Source organism: Ostrinia furnacalis, unplaced genomic scaffold (assembly GCF_004193835.3).
Source record: "Ostrinia furnacalis isolate ACB-3 unplaced genomic scaffold, ASM419383v2 OfSCF3085, whole genome shotgun sequence".
In the NCBI taxonomy this organism is placed as follows: domain Eukaryota; kingdom Metazoa; phylum Arthropoda; class Insecta; order Lepidoptera; family Crambidae; genus Ostrinia; species Ostrinia furnacalis.
This window is the reverse complement of record NW_021133324.1, coordinates 103963-128345: the sequence shown is the minus strand read 5'-3', so window position 1 is coordinate 128345 and position 24383 is coordinate 103963. Positions and strand designations below refer to the sequence as shown.

Below are 24383 nucleotides of genomic sequence, written 5' to 3'. Positions count from 1 at the left end.
TGGTGTCAAACTAAATGAACTTTCAGGCGTTTGAGAAGCCTAATCGTCAGCTTAAATAGATCTGTGACAACTTCTCAATTGACATACCTTTTATGACCTGTCAAAAAGCGACTCCCTAGATTTTGTATGGCAAAGGGTATGGCGTCTCTAGCTCGTCCACTATTTTATTGTCAAACTTAATTGATTTGAAAGCTACTAAAACTCTAATTTTACAACAAACTGAAAACCAACTCGGTTTTCATGATTAAACACTGAAAGAATCCATCTCTGTAAGTACCTAAGTTGCTTAACGATAAATAATTTTATTTCTAAAGAGATAAGAACTTAACTGTCTGTTAAAAGTGCACTATCCACTTTTGTTGCTGACCGTACATGGTCCGACGTGGTCAATTTCTTCATCATGCGGTTTAATCTAATACCTACTACCGCATGTGTACTAGTGGTAACTTTTACTTTGGAGTGGGTTCAGAAAGATTTTTTAGAGAAAGAGAAAAGGAAGAACCAAGTAAATAATTAATAAGAATTTATTTATTTAAAAACTTTATTGCACACCAAAACTTGTGTTGTGTATTAGGACTGGAGTAAGAGATACCTATCAAATTACACTGGACGCCCGTTTACACAAACGATGCTTGCTTATTAAGTGAAGCAGCAAATCGAACGCAAATTTTCTATCTACAATATTAAGAGTACTTTCCCTCCAGGTGACCTTACAAAATTCCACCCTGTATATGTAGTATCCGTTAAGCTGGCACCCATAACACAAGCATATTAATTGCAAGTGGATTGAGGCTAGATAGCGCTGTGTGAAATAGTCCAAAGATATTTATTTATTTATTTATCTCCACTGCAGGATAACGACATTAACGACCTCCAATAAACCTGAGGAAAATTGAGATTTTGATTGAGTGTTCCCTCCCCCTTATTAATAAAAGTTACTAAGAGTAGGCGCACACCGTTGATTTTTAGTTGGCCGATAGTTGTGCCCGATTTTAATTTGTATGAAGAATCGGCCAAATCGAATCGGCGTAGTGTGCGCACTCCCATAAGTCCCATACATGCCCATACTGATCAACTGCCCGACTAGACTATCGGCCGATAAAAAATTAACGGTGTGCGCCTACTCTTAGTTGAACTCTTGACATAAATTGTCATTTAGTATGGAAATGTCATTTTAATCTGAGGTTCTTCCTAGGTGTAACTTTTTATTAATAAGGGGGGCTAAGTTTTGATCAAACGGGTTGGCTTGGGTTATATTGTACTTTCTTAAAATCTGTTACTCACTCGTCATACTTTCCGATAATATGTCGAATGTTGTTAATATGTTAAGTAAGTAAACAAACCAACCAAGTATGTCAGCATTCCGCTCACTCGGCAAAACATTGAAAATCCGCTAAATAATTGGAAGTGTGTTATGGTCTGGTTAAAGTTAAATTAATTAAAACTGATGAATTTAATATTCAATCGTTAACCAGGCCCAGAACTGACATAGAAATTATAATTTTAAGATTAGGGAGAAATATCTTATAAACAAATGATTCGTTTATCACACCAATTCACTAATAATAATTTTATCAAGCTCCAAACTTATATTAAAATAAAAATACAGTGAGATTCCTCACATTTTGTGCTTATACTCATACTATGACAACTAGATAACGCATAAACATAATAAATACCTACGATACATAAACTATACCAGTTGGTGACTCATTTTATTCGTATTTCTACTCTTAAACATTTCTCATCTCAATATATCAGTCATACACGTTCTCCTCTAGTAACAGTAAGGCCCAGAACACACGGTGAAACGCAACTGCAACGAAACTGCAACTTTGTGATGATTCTGATGAATGAAACTGAAACTGAAAGTTTCAAACTGGTCGCGTCATGTGTGGTCTCTCAACGGACGCTATGGCAGAAACTTAGATGCAACTCAAAAGTAACTAGCAGTTGCAGTTGCGTTTCACTGTCTGTTCTGGGCCTAACAGATAATGTTTCATAGAGACCTAAATTACTTGATTTAAAAATGACTTAACTATTTACTTTACATTTTTTACTTAAAATAATGCAAAGATAAATTGACTGACTAAAAAACTAAACTGTGCACCCTTCAAATAATTATCATCATACTTTTTGCATATTCTAGGGTAGTATTGCGTATCGTTAGTCCATTATCGATATTCTTCCCTTTCAAGTGAGTCTCTAGAAAGTAAAAACTCTGTTTACTGTCACATGAAAATTTATTATATTCCAACTTACACACACTTTGCATAGACCCCTTTGGTGGTCGATATTTAAACCACTTTGGGTATCACTTACTAAATACACTGTAATCTTGTAATTCGTCGTTATTTTATCTCTAAACATGTGCTTTCCAATCACGAATTAATCCATCAATAATAATGTAAATCTCGTCACGTTAAATGTAAATAAATGCCTAATCTGTTAATCTCTATCAATGACCGATAAAGGTGGTTTCAAGATAAAAAATACCTACTACGATGTAGATTTATATTTTAGTGCATTGCTCTATACTGTGTTCCTGCATTAAGAAATTTTAGACTGATCGAGTCTAAAATTTCTTAATGCTTTTTAGGGTTCCGTAGCCAAAATGGCAAAAACGGAACCCTTATAGTTTCGTCATGTCCGTCTGTCCGTCTGTCCGTCTGTCCGTCTGTCACAGCCGATTTACTCGGAAACTATAAGTACTACAGTGATGAAATTTGATGGGAATATGTGTTGTATGAACCGCTACAAAATTATGACACTAAATAGTAAAAAAAAGAATTGGGGGTGGGGCCCCCCATACATGTAACTGAGGGATGAAAATTTTTTTTCGATGTACATACCCGTGTGGGGTATCAATGGAAAGGTCTTTTAAAATGATATAAAGTTTTCTAAAAAACATTTTTCTTAAAGTGAACGGTTTTTGAGATATCAGCTCTCAAAGTCGTAAAAAGTATGTCCCCCCCCCTCTATTTTTATAACTACGGGGTATAAAATTCTAAAAAAAATAGAGGTGATGCATGCTAATTAACTCTTTCAACGATTTTTGGTTTGATCAAAGTATCTCTTATAGTTTTTGAGATAGGTTGATTTAACTGTAATTTTGGTTATATTTGCTGCTACGGAACCCTTTGTGCGCGAGCCCGACTCGCACTTGGCCGGTTTTTTTTAAAGAATATTAGTAGTTTGTATTGCAAAAATTACTAATAGTTCCGTTAGCCCCTCGTACTAAGCTTGTGCTTGTGTTACGAGTGGGCTCACCACAATAGTCGAGCGGCGGCGGGATTCGAACCCGCGCGCGTTCCTCTGATGATGAGTCGGCTAGTCTTCTACCACTTCACCGCTCGGCTATCGTGGCTTCAAATTCACATTCACATTGACGTCTATCCACTAAACTTCACTAAAGCATCATGAGGACTTTACAAAAAATCCTGTAACGATCTCACTACGTCTATTACTTAGACCCCTCCTATTTTTTCTGATTCGTTTCAATAAAAAATTGAGTTCGACCGCGAATCAAATAAATGACAACGTGAATCATACAAAAAGTAAATTAAGATACATGTTAACCTCGACATTGCACAATTTTATTGCCTCTCGTTCGACTGATAATAACAGAACAAACACGATTCAAGCTGCATATAACTTTAGGTAATCGAATATCTAAATTAATCGTTTTGTTTTACTGAAAAATCTTTTGTGGGGTCACTTTAGATAGACCTTAACTGATCAGCCACTGTTATATTATCAACACAATAGCCTTATCTTAATTCATAAAATATAAAATAAACTGGCAAGTGATCTTGAACCCACTCGCGAAAACACACTGGTCATTTTCAATGTCATTTAGTAAAAATATCTTATCGTTGAACTGCCTACGGACCGGTTGGGCGGTTACAGGGAGTCCCTTTTTATAGTGTGCGAAATACTTGCTCATACCATGTAGTTCTAGCAACCACCCGTCATGTGATATGCCTAAAAGCGGTGGGGATGAGTAAAAATGGTGTAAGTGGCACATTAGTTTCGATAATTATAGGAATTTAATAAATAGCATGTAGCTTAGTGTTAATATAGTAATTTCAGTAATTTGTGTACTATAAATTACTGATATTTTTAAACCTAGGTCCCCCTGATCCTCTCGGACTCGATATAGTTATTATCATGAAGAAATAAATACAAGGAACTGAGACTAAACTTTATTTCAAATGAAAGTTTGGATTCTTTCTACATCTCAGTGCGATACGGTATCACAAAAAATATAAAAAAACACACAATAACAGATACTTAATTGCATAAAACTTTTTGTGCTTCCGAAAATGTATTTTTGGAATCTTATATTATAAAAGAAACGTATCACAATCCTGACTTTAGTATGGTTATTATTGTCTATCGAAAGTATCGATAGATATCGCTAGCGTATCTCACATAATTATCGATATAAATGGCGTAGTAGTAGGGTTCTTGACCACTGCGATGTTAGTCGTCAATTTTATTTAAGAGTTAGTTACAGACGCTTATGAACTTTGGGTGCTATTTCTAAAAATTTCAAAATTTCATGTTCTAGCTACTTCTTCATTATTAGCTTAATTAAAAATGAATATAAGTATCTCCTCAATAATATTGACGTCGACAACCGTTACCAATATATTCAAGCTCAATTATCGACACCCAAAATTTATAATTATCGATATTTGCGCAACTCTAAATTTTACCTGCATGCGTAAGAAGCCCATGATTCATTAAATGTTTAGGAAAATAACCGGTAACATGCATTTAATGACGATATAAAGATTATTATGACAGCTCATCTCGTTTATTTCCACAAAATGCATCCGCATTTTATTGAAAAATGCTCAATGCTGAAATGCGCATACAAAATCTAGAATTTATGTACTTAATATTTTTTTGTTTTCTCGTGTAAGTAATTATTTATACCCAATGACATTAGAAGGAAAAGCCCCTTCAGTGAAGTTAAGTGTCGAGGATCGAACTACATACCACCCTTTGAATTGAATTGGCTTAAGATATTTGCACTTTGAAGTTACTGTCGCTTTTCTAATAACTATGTCAACTATGTATTAAATTTATTTTTGATTTATATGGGTGAATGTTCCCAAAAGTCAACAATTGACCTTATTATTCAATGTAGAAACTGATATAACAAAAACAAACACTCTGTATCTGCTATCAGTTGTTAAACAAACTTATTCTGGACGTTTTATCGGTTATCGGGGAAATTATGAAATTTCATAAGTGTACCTAATCGTCCAAATAATCGTTACTTCATACTTTAAAGTTACCATACTTTCGGATTTTTAAGGACTTTTTGAGGACTTCTGATTTATAGACCCAATAAAAAATACGTTTCGTTATTAATTTCGTTCCAATTTTATTAAGTCATGATTTTTACGAAAAAAAAAAACAAAAAAAGATTAATGCGATACAACTTACAAGTCAAAATCTTACTCCATAGATAGAACTAAATTGACTAACTTTCATTGATTTTTAAGTTACTAAAAATCTAATTTTAGGGCAAAAAAATACGAGATTTCAAAGGGACAGTCTTTTTTTTAAGAAATTGCATCTTGGATTGCTAATTCTAATAGTATCCAATTTTATCAACTATTCCAATTCTTTTTTAAAATGTATTGCTGCACATTTTACTCATAAATAAATGAAAAGCCTATCTTCAGACCTTAATTAAATGTAATTTATAATCATTTAACGAAATAAACGGAAATAAGCAATTTTACTATTTATTGTTTCCTTTGTGTAATCAATCAAAATACTCTGAGAATAATTAAACGTAAATGCTATAAATATAAACTAAATATGGGCTAGTTAAAAAAAAGAATAAATAAAATTACTTCTAATTTAATATTGTTAGGATACTCTTTAAAAATCGTGTATTGTACCTACTACTTTTACTCAGGCATCGATCTATAAATTAATATTTTAAAATTTAAATTCATAGCGTGCTATTTTTGAACACCATTTACTTTAATTGAAAAATGCATGTCCATTCCATAAGCACTGCATGTACCTATTACTTAACCTGAAATGCTCATCTCACCATAATAGGTAGGGTGACCACACAACGGTTATTAATATCGGACGTGGACGGGACACTGACATCGCTCAAACATTTTAATGGCCTCCGGTGAGAACAGGCTAGGACAGGCTAGACTTGTCCTTGACAACCCACAATTACACCACATTTGCATAGTACTTGGAACTGAGTAATTTCATTTAGCCTGGGGTGACATTAATTATGGAATTGCGGGGATATTCCCGTTTTCACGCACGCTTTTACGTTTAATACCTATATTCAAATGTTAATAGTAACTGTTCTGTTTATTTTTTATACATTTTCAGCTTCTTAAACGCGTACCAATTTTGATAAAATATTTGTTTAAACTTTTTTTTGGAAAATAAAAAGTACCAGATAAAACAATCTGTAAAAAACTGAAATACATGCCTGAAATTGGTTAATTGTATTCTTTAATAACTTCTATCCTTCAACATGATGATATTAACTTTTTTCACAATTAACTCCACAATTTTCCTAAAAAAAAGTATTATTTCTAATTTTAAACATAAAAGATCTCCCCGACTAATTACAATGTATAGGCTTCGCTTGCCTTATACGATTTTATTACCAGTTTTTGTTATAAAAATATTGAACGCTGTGCAAGACCCGTGAACTTAGCTTTACCAACGCCGTGTTGCCAATTAAAAGTAGGTATATAAAATTAAATGCAATGATTGTACTATCGGGGACTCGAACGCCTTGACACCTTAAGGGCCTAAATTGTTTGCACACACACGCTCGATTGTGCTACGCCCCCTTCATTCATGTTTCGCGTCTAAGCAGCGTCGGCGCACCACTGTAGATGTTTACCCTTGCAAACCAAGCTCTATGTAAAGCGTTTAGGATTGAGTATTGCTTATTACCCGCATCCGTAGCGCTCGTTTGGCAACGTCGCATTTTAGTCAATTTGAAACCCAATAAAGAATCGCTACAAAATATTATAAGGGGCTTCGTGTAAAATTTGAACTAGCGATTGCCCGCTCGGGTCACAAAATTGGTATCGCACATTCCGAGGTAACTGTGCAATTTCCTGAGAAAAAAGTAGCCCTTTCTATAATTATTGTTGATATTAAGATTAAGAGTGTAAATCTCGTGATATTAGTTTAGCTAGTTAAGGCGAGAAATACAAAATCATATAGTTAGTTACTTACTTTCGAATTTTACTTATTTAATAGGTATTTAATTTATTCGGAACTTATCCCAACTAATATTATAAATGCGAAAGTAACTCTGTCTGTCTGTCTGTCTGTCTGTCTGTTACGCTTTCCTGCTTAAACCTCGCAACCGATTTTGATGAAATTTGGCATAGAGATAGTTTGAGTCCCGGGAAAGAACATAGGATAGTTTTTATCCCGGTTTTTGAAACAGGGACGCGCGCGATAAAGTTTTTCTGTGACAGACAAAATTCCACGCGGGCGAAGCCGCGGGCGGAAAGCTAGTAATTTATAAACAATATTATGTTATTGAATTAATTAGTAAAGAGTTAAGGAATATTTGTGGCTTAAAAAGAATTATTGTAAGATAACTTCATAATAACTTTCTTAAATCCTTGAATGTAAATAAAAAAACCTATAATAGGTTTCTATTTATTTTTAATACATTAGCAACTTTTGTTTTCCGTTTTAAAGAAACACTTATCTAACTACGTTATTACAATTTAATACAAATATTGCACTAGGTAGCAATGATCCAGGTAATTGGTTATCGTAAATATTATAATATTAAGTTAGTTTTATTTCAAATACATTTTTTTATTGCACATTAAGTGTCTTTACACAAGGTCTTAAATCAATAACAATTAAACTTCAAACTAAATAATACTTAAACAGTTAACAATGTTTATTGTAGACAAGTTTGTAAGTAAATATAAGAATTAAGAATTATTTTGAGAGGCATGGTTCAGTAATCGCGCGGAGTTCAATAAAAAGGCAATCAAACAGTCCAATTAATAGCACGGGTCAACACAAAACAAAATCAATCGGTTACTGATCACAAAACTTCACAAAAAAACAAAGGCGAGAATATGTCGTCAGTTCGCCAAAGGAAAAAGCAGACAGACCTCGTATAAAAACACAATATTAAAAAAATACATTATCTATTTGTTTGTAACCAAATTCTATTATTAAAATTCTAAGGCTGAGTTGCACCATCTTACTTTAACTTTGACAAACGTCAAAAATCTGTCAAACTCCATACAAAAAGCACCGGTTACCGTTATAGTTACGGTCAAAGTTAGGTGGTGCAACTCAGCCTAAAACTAAGAAAGATTGAAGAAAAAGAAACATTTCGTTTTAAACCTTAACCGTATGACAATAAAGTGCACAATGGTATTTCGTATTGCAACCTAAGCCCTGATTGTCTCTTATTGGTCGTAGTAAAAATATAGTAAAATGCGTAACCAATTAGAGACGGGGTGAGCACGTGACCGGAGCGATGCGCTTACGCTAAAATTTCTACAAAGTGGTCAGGCGGAAGAGTCCCCGATAGTACATGTGGTTTTGCACGCGAAACTCTTTACAATCCACTGGTTATGGTTTTTTAAAAGTAATGGACGTAATTAAAACAAAATAAATTGAGATACTTTTTACTGTGTTGCCATACATAGTTTTTATTACAGAAATAAAATATGTTAGACTATCATAGTATAAAACAAAACAAAGATATTACAATTTATAAACCACCATCTATAAAAAAAAACCCCTTTGAAGTTGATACTATTGATCATAATCGAAGCACAAAGTTCTCTTAAATAATTGAATAGGAAATTCAATGTCTCATCCACTTACTCTAAAATTACTTTTTACAATGTTAAGGAAAATCTATGAAGGAGTCGCGTTTTGTCAGTTCATAAAGGTAACATGTCATTTGAACTAATTTGGGGTGTCAGCAACACAATGAATTGATTTTTTATTATACTTAACAGTTGACACTTATCTTGTCAGAACCTAACTCTACAGTGAGGGCCCAAAAGTGGAGACATGTAAAGTGCCCCTTCTTCTTCTTCTTTTGGTTGATGGCGATGAATTTGCGTTTTTTCGCCACTAGGGCATACTGTTCTGCCATGTCACGTGCGTAGTTTTTACACAGAAAAAAAATACTATTTTTATTAAAAAAATATTATTTTATAGCTGCAATCTTAAGGGCTACCTTTTTTTTACTGTAGTTGACGTTCATAAGTGCCACTAGTGGTCAAAATTGAACACATTTTTTTTTATTTGAGTGGCGCCAACTAGTAACTCTAAAACGATAGCCCTAAAGGTGTGCCAATGAACCATCGACCCGGGTTACCTCATAACCTAACTCTACTATCTGGCTGTCTAGCCGCTGTCTAGAGTCCAAATCGCCAATTAAAATTATCGTCGTCCACAGTTCACGTGGCGACAGGAATATTTTTGTGCCGTCAACTTTGGACCGGATTCGATAAGGGACGGTTCCATTCCATAGGGTTCAACGGAGTTCGCGTCTGGAGGAAGCCACTTGGAATGTCATGGCAAAGTCGATTAAAATATTTATAAATTGGGAAGATAAAGGGTTTATTTACACTGCAGAAGACACATCATTAGAGTCAAAAAATATCAAACGTGAGCATCAGGTGCATTAAATTAGAAGTTGATAAAGTAAAACTACTTTTAGCTCAAACCTAAATATACTTACGCACTCATACAGTCTTATAATAATGGTATGTTGCCATAAATAGGTACCCTTAAATAAATAAGGCTTAATGTATCGTAAGACAGGCACATAAGATAGAATTCACAATTTCCATGAATTAGAAGCCCAAAAAATCAATACAGTTACCTGCATAGCCAAATTGTGATTAAGATGGTATGGTACTGAGTGAGTGATCGCTTTGGCAACATTTTTTTCTTGTTATTTTTTTTTTTAATTACTAGAATAATTTGCCAAACAAAGTGTTTTTCTTTCTCCGTTCTATTAATTGAATAGAGTCTATTCGCATTCAAAATTAAAACCTACAAAAATACATAATATTATGCAGTATTATCAAATAAACCCTGCTAATCGTCAATCCAAAACAAAAGTTCAATACCTAACACTCTCGCAAACATAATATAGAAAACATAAATAATAAATTTATGTATGCCTAGTAAACATTAATAATAATTATGTATAATAAACATACATAATATTACTTCCGCAAATTATAGCACTTCTTTACCATCTCCCAATCGCATGAGTCAAGTATGATTTACTGCCGTGTCAAAAGCTATCACTGTATTACGAAACACTATTATATGACACGTAATCTCTGTTTATCAAGGATAAGCAGTTCCTCGGATATGACATTACTGACCTAATACTGTTGATTTCATTAGAAAAGTAGCTCTGTTATTTCTAATATTAGCCTACATTCTGAAAATTATTATGACATAGGACCTAAGAGTAAGATGACTATAATTTTATATAGTTTCTAAACGCCAATCCCAATATTTGAATTCAAACCTAGTCAACATTTTACTATGTCCTTCCCACCTGAAAATCCTGCACTGCAACTATGTATATTCAAGATCTTTGGACTCCGATGATGCCCAACCACTGAAGGCTGAGTTGAGTTGTTTTGGGAGATAGCTCAATAATGATATTGAGCTATCTCCCATAGATTTTGTATTTTTATTGCGCATTCTATGAAGAATGCGCAATAATAATACAAAATCTATACAGCCGAGCTTTACATGAGTGGTCTGCTGTACCCCATTTTTTTTTTCTCTATCTCCTAAACATGCTCTATTCACGATAGATGGAAAATAGAAAGATTTGCCTCACAATCTTTTAGAGGTCAGCTATACCATTACAATCAAATGCCGTAATGTAGCATAAGTATAGAGCAATTTGTAAAATTACATAATACATAGACGTCAAAACAATGGTAATAAAATTGATTCTTGTATCTGCGTACGGTTACTCGAGTAGTATGTAGTCCCCAGCACATCAAAGTATACATTTTTATTGCAAAATCTACCCTATTACAACTGAATAAAGTACTAAAATGTGTAGCTTGATATGCTTTCGTCCGTATTTGTCTTGCCTTAGGCATATCCACGTCTATTATTGGGGTAAATGACATCCGATCAATGGGCAACTTTTTTGTGCATCGCAAATTATTTTTAGACTATAATTTGAAGTCATTCAATACCATCAATAAGGCATGCATAAACATAGTATGTTTAGCATACGTGTCTTATACAGCATGGCAAATTAGCTTTGAAAAATATTCAACTTGTCTATCTTAGCTAGGCAAACGCAATGATGAAGAAAATTTAAATACAGGGGGTGAACCTCCACAAGAGCAAAAACTTTTGCTATGAAAACGACATCAAAATAATATACTTAGTACTTACCTATTATTTGTGTAGTAATGAACCCTTTTCGTTCACACATCCATTATCTATTCTGTAGCTTAGGTATTAGCAAATATTCACGATATTTGTGGATGATACGCGTGATTTTTAGCATATAAACCTCCTAAACAACAAAAAGAAACGAATATAATTAATTCGCCACGGTTTAGCTGGTGATAAACATATGCCTCCCGCGTGATCGAGCTGGGAATTGAACCCGGGGTCAGTGTCACTGCAGCCGATACTTAGCCTAACAATAGGAGATAAAACCCGGATGTGTAAGTTTCTTATTTCTTACACAATTGCTATTATAGCAAACTCCTGATAAAAGTTCGATCAAGTAATTATTACTCATCTAGGGGCAAATGGCCTATAAACTGTCTGGAAAACTAAGTGAGTCAGGAACGAACGAGACCTTTCGCATGATGCATACTTGGATGTGGATATGTGTTTCGTCCGATAAATTAAGGTTAGTCATATGAAACATCTAAACTGCATTATAAGTGGTGGTCGTGGAAATTTACAACGAAATATTAAGATGACACTAGGGCTAGGATCAACAACATTAGCACTAGGGCTTTTTAGCCCTAGTGCTAGGAAATTTTGTGGTGTTCCCCAGAAATCTCCTCAAAATGATGCTTTCTCTTTCTAGATCCACAATAATTCACACTATTCCAAAATTCCTAGCCCTTAAATAAATCAGATCATTTGCAATCAGATTAAGTATAAAATATTTACCAAAAGCTTGAGGCTTTTGCAGAACATTCACGGATAAACATATTATTGAAATGCATATAAATATCATGTAGGTATGGCACTACGGTAACATGAAGAAACTTTTCAAAAATTTTGGTTTGTCCTGAATTTTTCTAACTCTTGGAGACCCTAGTTTTGACGGAAAAATTACGTACATTCTTTTTTTATCACTCTCACCTATAATTAGTTTATTGAACGAAAGGACATCCGCGGCAGACGTGATGGAAGCGTAGGAGGCAATAAGATAGATAACATTATTGTAACTGGCGCAGGCTACAGACGGGCAATAGCCTAGAAATTAACTTTCAGATCTATATACAGGGTGTTAGGTAAATGGGTATATGAGCCGACACTAGCCCATGTTAACGTGGGCATATAAATGGTATGGTGAAGTCAGAAATTTGATAGTTATCATCATTTTATTTTTTTAAATTTTCATACAAAATAAATTTTATAAAATCCGATTTGTATGAAAATTAAAATAATTAAAATGAAGATATCAATTTTCTGACTTCACCATACCATTTATATGACCATGTTAACATGGGCTAGTGTCGACATTGTCCGGTGAAGCTGAAAAAGCCGCTCACGGCTATCAGCATAGTCAGTCCGAAAAAAAAAAGGCTAGTGTCGGCTCATATATTATACCCATTTACCTAACACCCTGTATAAGTTACATGTTTTTATTGTTTGCTCATTTGAAAAATGCACTGTTTTTTCAGTTGAACAAATATATTTTCTACAAACTAAGATAAGGAAAAAGTATGATAATGGACAACATCTTGTTGGTTATCGTACCTACTTTAATAAAATATGATTATTTTATTTATTTAACCTCCTCTCAAAAATGAACCCAAGTAAGAGTATTTAGACGCAATTACATAAATAAACATTTTTCAAGAGAGAAAACGGATTTAATTTTCTCCTGGTGGTTAATATACGAAGCACCGCAAATAAAACACAATAAGAACTTTTCATTAAAAATAGGAATATGCAAACGTACAAAAAAAAGCATTCTTTTATTTCCAGAGTGTCTGTTATTTTAAGAAAACGTAAAATCTAACTTCTGGCTGAACGTAAAAGCAAAATGCCGGATTTATTCCGATACATGTGCCACGTGTGGTCCAAACTGAATAAATATTTTTGATTTTGATAAATATATGCTTACTTAGATGGTGGTGACGCTTGCTATTATACACAAACTTATTTACGCCCTTTGATCTGGAAATGAGTGCACATCTAAATTATATTTTTTATTATTTCTAATCAGGTGGCCATCTTACTAACCTAACCACTAGACAAAATATGAATATTCATGAAATTCCTAAATACGATGTTATTATGTCTAAAGGGGTAGACTGACTACAGACATCACAATATCACCCGGATGTGTATGAACAGCCAAACGGACGTCATTTTTATATCGATAACTGTGAAAAATTATTTATAAAATATGTTCACATTATGATTGATAAAATAATAAATCGATGTCGGTTTTGCTGCATCCGAAATACGAATACATCGATTACTGCAAATGTTTAAATTATGTACCTAATAAAACTGCACTTCTATTTGCTTCTACGCTATTATAAAGAGAAAACATTTAATTTTGATTGTATTTAATGGGCTTCGGAACTACTGGACCAATTTGAAAAATTCTTTCACGATTAGAATATTTCTAAGGACCTATACTATACATTACTTATGAGGAACATAGGCAGTTCGAAGTTCGCAGGGGCAGCTACTATTAATTATCCATTTATTTCATCCAGCGATCCAATTATTTGATTAAAACTCAATACTCACGCCCGTATTTACAAACATTACTATGAGGTCTCACAGTGCGCGTGGACGCACAGGGTGACACACAAACCAATCACAGAGCTCTATTCAACGCTGTGCGTTAGATTTGCTGCTTCACATAAGCAAGCATCGTTTGTGAATACGGGCGTCAATCTCTTGTTAACTATTTACTTTATTTATTATTATTTATCCATTATTGTACCTAAATGTTTTTGGTTGATTTTAAATAATATCAAGATTACACAGAGAATGATTTGATTAATTAAGTACAATAGGTAATTAAAAAGTTATTTTCCCTCTTGCCATTAATCTAGGCATTTACGAACAAATGAAATGCAGTCTCTTATCAAACATTGTACAGAGGAATCGACCGTAAACAGATAACATTACAATAAAAAAACGTCGCAATATCTTCAAGAAAATTAAACTACAGCACTATTACAACTCAGTTTTTTCCTTAATTAAAATAAAATGCAATTAAAAATGCAACACATACTCGTAATAATAAGTAATCGATTCTGTACATAGAGCCACAGAGCTCTATTTAAGTTTTACATTTTAGTACATTAAATCCAACCTACCTACAAAAAAACAAAAAACACCATGACATTGTTTTGGTAGATTTTCGTTTCAGACCTTTAAAAGTCTACAATAAAATTCTACATACTCGCAAAATAAATTAATTTGAATTTGAAAAACAAAACATCATATACAAAAAAACATCAGCAATCTCCAAAGGACAGGAGTCTTTATAATAAAGTGTCATTATAAAAAAAAAACGAAATGTATGAATCTGATATTTTTCTCTATTTAGAGATGGTCTGCACTTAATATTATTGTAAGGGAACTGCCTCCTGAACTTCTAAAGTGACCCTTATAAAACAAAAACAAAATAGTTTTTAGTCTACTGCTGTATGCAAGCCTCCTAAAGTAAGCACGTTCTCCCACTTTTTGTCATCCACTTCTCCTAATATTTCCCTATCCTTGTTTCAGTGGAGTACGTAGACGCAGAATACAGCCTGTGGCTAACCTGGTTCCTGACGCCAGTCATCGTCACCTTCCTACTGCCGGCCGTCATCATCATCCTCATATACATCAGCAGCATCATATTCCACCTTTACAGGCTATACAGGTATGGTAACCACATGGTTAACGTGATAAATCATTTAGGAACTGGGTCACAGTTTCCTGAAAATGTAGGTTAGATTCCACCAAAGAAGAGTAAATATTAATATCAGAATAAATCGTCAGTTTTGACATATTTCCCATACTGAAACTGTCAATGTGCCGGTTATACCAGGAGTATTCTCGGATAAAAGTTTGGTCGAATCGGGCCTGTTGTTGGTATCTAATAGATAATTCCAGGTCCTTGGAGCCGGATTCATTAGTAGTTTAAATTACTGAAAGCAGCATTTTTGTGTTAATTTTGATGTTACTGCGTTCTTTATAGTCAAGATAAGGTTCTAAGATAGTCAACTGTCTTGGTATCTTGATATTCACTGGTTGAGTTTGTTTTAAGACCGAACTGTTCATTAGTTGCATTGGAGGTAACGAGAGGTGGGATTAGTAGACCCATTTTATTTATCGATGTAATATTTATATTTGAGTATCGAAATGCTTGATGATTTCAGGTTACGAGTGGTGGCCGGCGTTCAAAATGACTGGAGGCACGCAGCGAGATTGGCAGTGTGCGCGCTATGGGACGCACACGGCTGGCTGTGGCATGGTGAGTGTCTTACTTTTTCTGGTATACCCTAGCGCCAGATTTAATAAACTCGTCAGACATGGCTTAATCGAATCTATGTCTTCTTTGGATATTCTGGATCTGGAGAACAAATACCTGCAATATCCAAAAACAGAAACAAAATATTCGTAGTGCTTTTACACAATGTGTATCCCATGATCTGAGAATTGAACACAGATCTCCAAATCCAGAAGTGGACAGGCTGTATCTTTCGCAAAACCGAAACACGGCAAAGTTAGTGTAGAATATTAATTTACTTTTGGACAAGGGCATCTGCTCGATGATGGAAGACCTCAAGATTACTGACAAAGATTGTAGGGTTTCTTGCGTCCACTACTTCCATGGACTCAAATGTTGATGATGACTCTCTTATTTTTCAGGTTACGACGTCCGAGGCCTAGAGAACATCCCAGACGGGCCGTTCCTTGTGATATACTACCACGGCGCGCTGCCCATCGACATGTATTACTTCATCGCGCACATGATGCTGTTCAAGCGACGGCTCGTGCACACAGTAGCGGACCGGTTTTGCTTCAAGATACCTGGTGAGAACCTATGTTTTTGTTCATTCGTTTCAGCCGAAAGACGTCCACTGCTGGACAAAGGTCTCCCCCATGGATTTCCACAAAGAGCGGCGCAAGAACGCCGCTCGCGTCCAGGCACCTCCCGCGACCTTCACCAGATCGTCGGTCCACCCATTTTTTAACCAGGGATATTAATGGACATACGGTAAACGAACTAAAGTCACTGACACAGCCCGACGGATTCCTTTATTGCAAGCTGAAGTGGCAATGGGAAGGGCACATAGCAGAACTGACGGCCATTGTACAGCAAGGTTCTGGAGTGGAGGCTACGTACGGGAAAGCGCAGCGTAGGACGTCCACCAACAAGGTAGACCGAAAACCTCATAAAGGTAGCAGGAAGGCGCTGGATGCAGGCTGCTACCAACCGGTCTTTATGGAAATCATTGGGGAAGGCCTATGTTCGGCAGTGGACGTCCTATGGCTGAAATAATGATAATGATGAACGGCCATACTCTTCATTCGATGGTAGACTGCGAGTTAAGTGGACAAGTCATTCAGAGCGACAGCTGGGTCTAAAATCGTTCGGGGTCTTAGATGGTGCAGTTTTCGCGTTTTCCTCATGGCTCCAGGATTTTTAAAGTCCTGACCCGATGTCTTCCCTAGCATTAGCGTATCTAGGGTTATTTTTCAGAGGGGGCCCTGTCACATTTTGTATTTGTAAGGTTTTCTCTGGTGGATACTAGACCATTCGGCCCCCCGCTATACAGGGTGTTAGGTAAATGGGTATATGAGCCGACACTAGCCCATGTTAACATGGGCATATAAATGGTACAGTGAAGTCAGAAAATTGATATCTTCATATTAATCATTTTAATTTTCATACAAATCGGATTTTATAAAATGTATTTTTAATGAAAATTAAAAAAAAATAAATGATGATATCAAATTTCTGACTTCACCATAACATTTATATGCCCATGTTAACATGGGCTAAACTGTCGGCTCATATACCCATTTACCTAACACCCTGTATACGCGCATGTTCCCTAGGTCAGGTGAGATGTGTGCTTACTTTTTAACAATGTTTCTATCCATTACCAGGCTGGAAATCACTCCTGGAAGGCTTGTGCGTGATTCCGGGAACGGTTCAGACGTGTGCGAGCGTGCTTCGCTCCGGGAGCCCACTAGCTATATCCCCGGGCGGCGTCTACGAGGCGCAGTTTGGAGACCACTATTATAGGTTGCACTGGAAGTCCAGGATAGGATTCGCTAAAGTCGCACAGGAGGCTAAAGTGGTGAGTGGTATTATTTTTTAGAACTAAAAAATGTTTCAAACACATCGTGGAAGCTCTTAACCTGATGAAATGGATCATACCAATGAAAGCGGGCTTTAGCCGGAATTAATTCAAGAACTGGCTATTTTAACTCCAACCGAAAGACACCAATGCCGTTTGTTAAAAATGTTAATATGAGGTCTTCAGATTTAGGTAAAATAGTGATAGCTAGCCACCAAAAAAATTTCGCTCCCATTGGGAATCAAACCAGTTATTTGTGTATATGATGTATATTGCTTTTTTGTTTGGTGTCCTTTTGTTTAGTTAACGTGCTTGCAAATGTTCGCGCCAAAGCTCACACAGAACGCAACGCCAGTACGTTTAGGTCGTCTAAAATCATCGATAAGATTAGCCAGTAATCACGCCATATCAATTTTTCCCATACATTTTAAGTATATCTAGCCCAGGCTTATTCCACTATTCCCCGTTGACAATCCTCGTCAACGGGGATTAGTGAACTTTTTGTTCACTATTTCCCGTTAACGCCAATTGGAGCTTATTATAAAGGGAAATAATGAACCAAAAAGTTAATTCCCATCCAATCCCAAAATCCCCATTATAAGCGCCAATTGGCGTTAACGGGGATTGTCAACGGGGAATAGTGGAATAAGCCCCCGGCAGGAGGGATACTAATTTGTCTTCTTAACATCCCACAGCCAATCGTCCCGATGTTCACTCAGAACGTCCGCGAAGCTTTCCGCACAGTCGGGTGGTTACGCGGCGTGTGTCTACGAGTTTACGCCGCGACACGCGTGCCGCTAGCGCCGGTTTATGGGGGATTCCCCGTTAAGTTGGTCACACACCTCGGCCCGCCCATACCGCACGATCCCCGCCTAACGCCCGCCCAGCTCCAGCAGAAGGTAGCTAAGTAGCCATACTGCCGGACACTTCCGGACACTTTAGCAATACTGCCGGACACTTTGGCGATACTGCTGGACACTTTGCCAAAAATTACGGATACTTCCGATCACTGGCGATACTGTCGGACACTTTAGTTATAGTGCCAGACACTTCCCCGTCAAGCTGGTCACGCACCTCGGCCCGCCCATCCCGCACGATCCCCGCCTAACGCCCGCCCAGCTGCAGCAGAAAGTAGTTATATTTCCGGACACTTTAACAGTACTGCAGAACACTGACAATACTGCGGACACTTCTAGAAACCTAGCAATATTGACGGACACTGTCTACACTGCCGGACACTTCCGGACACTTCGGCAATACTGTCGGACACTTGACAAGTAGTATGTAGTAACATTCCTTTAGGCTGCAACACTTCTTCCCCGTCAAGCTGGTCACGCACCTCGGCCCGCCCATACCGCACGATCCCCGCCTAACGCCCGCCCAGCTGCAGCAGAAGGTAGTTATACTTCCGGACACTTTAACAGTACTGCCGAATACTGACAATACTGCGGACACTTCTGGAAACTTAGCAATATTGACGGACACTCTCGGACATTGTCTACACTGACGGACGCTTTCGGACACTTTGGCAATATTGCTGGACACTTGACAAGTAGCATGTAGTAACATTCCTTTAGGCAGCAACACTCCTTCCCAGTCAAGTTGGTGACGCACCTCGGCCCGCCCATCCCGCACGACCCCCGCCTAACGCCCGCCCAGCTGCAGCAGAAGGTAACTAAGTAACCATACTGCCGGACACTTCCGGACACTTTAGCAATACTGCCGGACACTTTGGCGATACTGTCGGACACTTTAGTTATAGTGCCAGACACTTCCCCGTCAAGCTGGTCACACACCTCGGCCCGCCCATCCCGAACGATCCCCGCCTAACGCCCGCCCAGCTGCAGCAGAAAGTAGTTATATTTCCGGACACTTTAACAGTACTGCAGAACACTGACAATACTGCGGACACTTCTAGAAACCTAGCATATTGACGGACACTGTCTACACTGCCGGACACTTCCGGACACTTCGGCAATACTGCCGGATATTTGACAAGTAGCATGTAGTAACATTCCCTTAGGCAGCAACACTCCTTCCCCGTCAAGCTGGTCACGCACCTCGGCCCGCCCATCCCGCACGACCCCCGCCTAACGCCCGCCCAGCTGCAGCAGAAGGTAGCTATATTGCCGGACACTTTGACAGTACTGCCGAACACTGACAATACTGCGGACACTTCTAGAAACCTAGCATATTGACGGACACTTCCGAACACTGTCTACACTGTCGGATGCTTTCGGACACTTTGGCAATATTGCTGGACACTTGACAAGTAGCATGTAGTAACATTCATTTAGGCTGCAACACTCCTTCCCCGTCAAGCTGGTCATACATCTCGGCCCGCCTATACCGCACGATCCCCGCCTAACGCCCGCCCAGCTGCAGCAGAAGGTAGCTATATTGCCGGACACTTTAACAGTACTGCCGGACACTGACAATACTGCGGACACTTCTAGAAACCTAGCATATTGACGGACACTTCCGGACACTAGCAATAATGATGGACATTTTCGGACACTTCGGCAATACTGCCGGACATTTGACAAGTAGCATGTAGTAACATTTTTTTAAGCTGCAACACTCCTTCCACGTCAAGCTGGTGACGCATCTCGGCCCGCCCATACCGCACGATCCCCGCCTAACGCCCGCCCAGCTGCAGCAGAAGGTAGATATATTTCCGGACACTTTAACAGTACTGCCGGACACTGACAATACTGCGGACACTTCTAGGAACTTGGTAACACTGAAGGACAATCCGGACTCTTTGTCTATACTGCCGGACGCTTTCGGACACTTTGGCAATACTGTCGGACACTTGATAAGTAGTATGTAGTAACATTCCCTCAGGCAGCAACACTCCTTCCACGTCAAGCTGGTCACGCACCTCGGCCCGCCTATACCGCACGATCCCCGCCTAACGCCCGCCCAGCTGCAGCAGAAGGTAGCTATATTTCCGGACACTTTAACAGTACTACCGGACACTGACAATACTGCGGACACTTCTAGAAACTTGGTAACTCTGAAAGACAATCCGGACACTTTGTCTATATTGTCGGGGACACTTCTGGAATCTTAGCGATACTGCCGGACGCTTTCGGACACTGGCAATACTGTCGGACACTTGACAAGTAGTATGTAGTAACATTCCCTCAGGCAGCAACACTCCTTCCCCATCAAGCTAGTGACGCACCTCGGCCCGCCCATACCGCACGATCCCCGCCTAACGCCCGCTCAGCTGCAGCAGAAGGTAACTAAGTAACCATACTGCCGGACACTTCCGGATACTTTTACAATAATGACAGACACTTCTGGACACTTTGGTAATAATTAAGGACACTTTGGCTATACTGTTGGATACTTCCGGACACTTGACTATACTACCGGACACTGGCAATACTGACATACACTTCTGGACACTTTAGGGGTTTGTTCAATGTTATTAAAGTGCCAACGTCAGTGTTTTAAAAAGTCCAAGGCCGTCATCATGGTACAGACGACAACACATCAGACTATACATTTTAAACATAACCAACAAAAAAAAATGATTTTGGACCTAACAAGTATTATTGCAACCTTTGAATAAAACATGTTTTCACCACCAGGTGGCAGAAGCTATTGAAAAACTGATCGACGAGCACCAGAGAGTGCCCGGCAACATCCTCCTCGCCCTCACGGAGCGCGTCTACGAGATGCCCAAGCGGAGGGCGAAGCCACGCGACGTCCCCAACGGAAAATGCCAAAACGGCGCCACCTCCAGTGACAAATGTGACAGTGACGAAGCCAAAGTTTCATAACTCCCGCCACTTTTTTGACGTAACTGTAAAAAACTTTTTAAAAGTATCAACGGCCATGTAAAAATTCAGTATTTCCCCGTGCAAATACTCTGTTTTTACACATCTTGGGTTCAAACCCATTTCTGTTTCGGGCTCGCCCGTCCGCCATTTTGTTTAATCGCTATCAAATTCGGAATTACTCAATTTAATATAGAATCATTGATTTTTGTTCTTGGCTCTAGAGCATTGGTTCCCAAAGTGGTGGGCACGCCCCCCTGGGGAGGCGCAAAGACCTTTAAAGGGGGGCGCGGACCATCTGTGTACTTAAGTATAAAAAACCTGCGACCGCTGAGAGAATGCATTCCAGACAGCTCGATACGACCAAAATCTTGACTGGAGGAGGGGGGCCGCGAAATTTTTTGTATGGTCGAAAGGGGGCGCGTCTCAAATAAGTTTGGGAACCAATGCTCTAGCTAGAGTATACGTTACCTAATAAAGTTACTTTTTGGCCTTGAGTTAGTACAAAGATACTTCTAAAATTAAGCATTTGAAATATACTCAGCTTATTCTATTAATTAGGTACGCAACAAAACTGAAACGTCGCAATCTTAACGTATTACAAGTGCTCATAATGTTTGTATTTAATTATTTAAATAAAGAACACCATTAAAATAAGTTATAAAACAACTGAATAACAGGACCGATTTTCATAAATAAGTTATATAAAAGTTTGCCAATTGGGTGTTGATAACGATGATGGATGACATAACATTTTACTATATGTTTGCAGTTTATGTATTCCATTTTAAAAATATAGCATAAACGTTAAAAATCATATATTTAACGTATTTACGAGATTTAGTTGCATTTATAGAAACAAAAAGTTCAAAAGCGATCCAAAATATAAAAACGCATCAGTACAAAACTATGTACAGATCGTTATTAAAGGTATTAAATACTTTTTAAACCTTGAACTAGAATAGAGAAATATCTTGTTGATGTTGGAAACACCAGGTAAAGGGTTATTTAAGAAAACGTAATTTAATACATAAATTATGTTATGTATTTGAGTAAGCAGCGTGATTTTACTAAAATCAAGTTTTATTGGCAAATCATGAGACACTCGAGTGTTTTGCACGATCATATTAAGTTCTCTCACAAACTATTATAAGTTATTATTAGTATCTAAAATCTATTTATTAATCTAAAATTATTTATTTTTGTTTGTATTTATTCAAGTTTACGAAAAATACCTATGCTACTTAATCATGTGCTTTTAGATAAACTCAAATTAGTTAAATTAGATGATGTAGGTGCAAAACACTCCTGTAATAATTTTAATATCGAATTTATATTATTATTTTATATTTTTAGGATTTGCTTTTAATTTTATTCGACATATCAAACAATTATGAATTTTGTGATAGTTTAAAGACATTATTTGTATAAAAATAAAAATATGCATTTTGTGTCAAATTTTTTTCGCAGTTTGTGTAACTAAATTATATTTATAATCAACAAGGACGTGGTTCGAAGTATGTATGTGTATGTTTATACATGATTAACTATTAATCCGACACTAGAAATAATTTTACAATTTCTATGTTTAGTGCTTAGATATTTGAGAGAAAAGTCTAATATACGTTCAGACTAGCGGTATAAAATTTACATTGACCAGTTTGGGAATTATTTCACTGGTTTGCCACTTTTGCTTCCAGTGAGAACATAGACGACTTTTAATCGATCATACAAAAGGGCCCGGTTATCGATAAGGCAGATGTAGCCACTCGGAAAAGTATGAAAATGTGTTATAAATAGAAAAAAATAAAGGTAATAGAGTCTCAGATGTACTTTGCCTTGGGTTTAATCGGGCCCTGTGTATCAATGTCTTCTGACATAATGGTGACGTATGAATTTGTGTCTTGTATATTTGTATTAAAATTCAAGTTTGTTCATCATTATGTTAGAGGTATTGATGATTTTCGATTGCCTTTCTCTAAGTCTACACTTCCTAGTGTGAGGTAATATTAGCGTATGTATTTAACATAAGTTAGCAGTAGTGCTGGCGCTACTATATGTAAGCACTAATATAAAATATTGTGCTTATTTACTTTTGGATGTGTCATGTGTAGAATGAGGACTTAATACACTCTGGACAATCTTGTTAGTTGCACTTCTAAAGAAGCACTGAATTTGGGCAAAATACTAAATTAATAGCGTTTAGTAAAATTAGTAAGTGTGTCAATGTCATTAAACTTTAACAATAATGCTAAAATAGGTTTGAATATATTAATTTATATCATAAAGTAACAACAAGCCTGTTTGACGGTAACCCTACTAAATAAGAACCGATGTACAGTCACGCTCAAAAAAGTATGAAATCAAATAAATATTCCAATCTCTACTAGAAATTATCTTCTTTCTTATAATGAACTTATGGTGATATGTGGTCATATTAATTGAATTCATACGTTTTTGCGCTTTACTGTACATTTTTAACGTGCCAGTTGTGTGTTAGTTCGTCTGCCCCATTTTTGACTGTTAGTAAGTTTGTACTGTATAAATATACTTAATTGCGAATGGATACTTATTTAAAGTAAGTATAAATATAATATTTTCTAAGTATGCGTGAATTTTATTTGTTTATCCCAATGTAAAAAATAAAAAATATTTTTTAGTCAAATGTATCATAACATTTTATTCAATTAATCTTAACTAATTAAAACACTTTACATATCAGCATTTAAAAAATCTCTTACATTTTATAATTTATTTTACAACAATTCTATTATTTATAGAAATATTTACTATTATTATCAGACTCGTACAAAAATTATCATTTTATAATCCACTCTCATTTCAAAATACAATTTGAGTGTATTTTTACATGAACTGTACCTATTAATATCTACAAATTACATCAGACTATGATCTTTGTACACTTTACAAAGTTAGACAAAACATTTAATTCAACATAAATAAAACATTTACTTTAAAACAATTGTCGCTTTTGTGACTGTATTGAAATATT

At 36.7% G+C, this 24383-nt stretch overlaps 1 protein-coding gene across 4 annotated transcripts in view; it reads left to right on the top strand.

The window, feature by feature from the left end:
- The window catches only part of LOC114357235 (transmembrane protein 68), a 33579-nt gene extending 9602 nt beyond the window's left edge, over window positions 1–23977 (top strand). For 2 of the 4 annotated variants that reach the window (XM_028310758.1, XM_028310756.1), the window contains exons 2-7: window positions 15010–15148; window positions 15648–15742; window positions 16141–16305; window positions 17386–17579; window positions 18275–18478; window positions 21182–23977. In XM_028310758.1, coding sequence (XP_028166559.1) covers window positions 15010–15148; window positions 15648–15742; window positions 16141–16305; window positions 17386–17579; window positions 18275–18478; window positions 21182–21373 — 989 coding nt within the window. In that variant the 3' untranslated portion in view covers window positions 21374–23977. Of the gene's footprint in view, window positions 1–15009; window positions 15149–15647; window positions 15743–16140; window positions 16306–17385; window positions 17580–18274; window positions 18479–19970; window positions 20245–20520; window positions 20673–21181 lie in introns of those variants that run through there. The other 2 variants (XR_003656286.1, XM_028310757.1) reach the window with 2 other exon arrangements.
- Window positions 23978–24383: the final 406 nt, after the last annotated feature.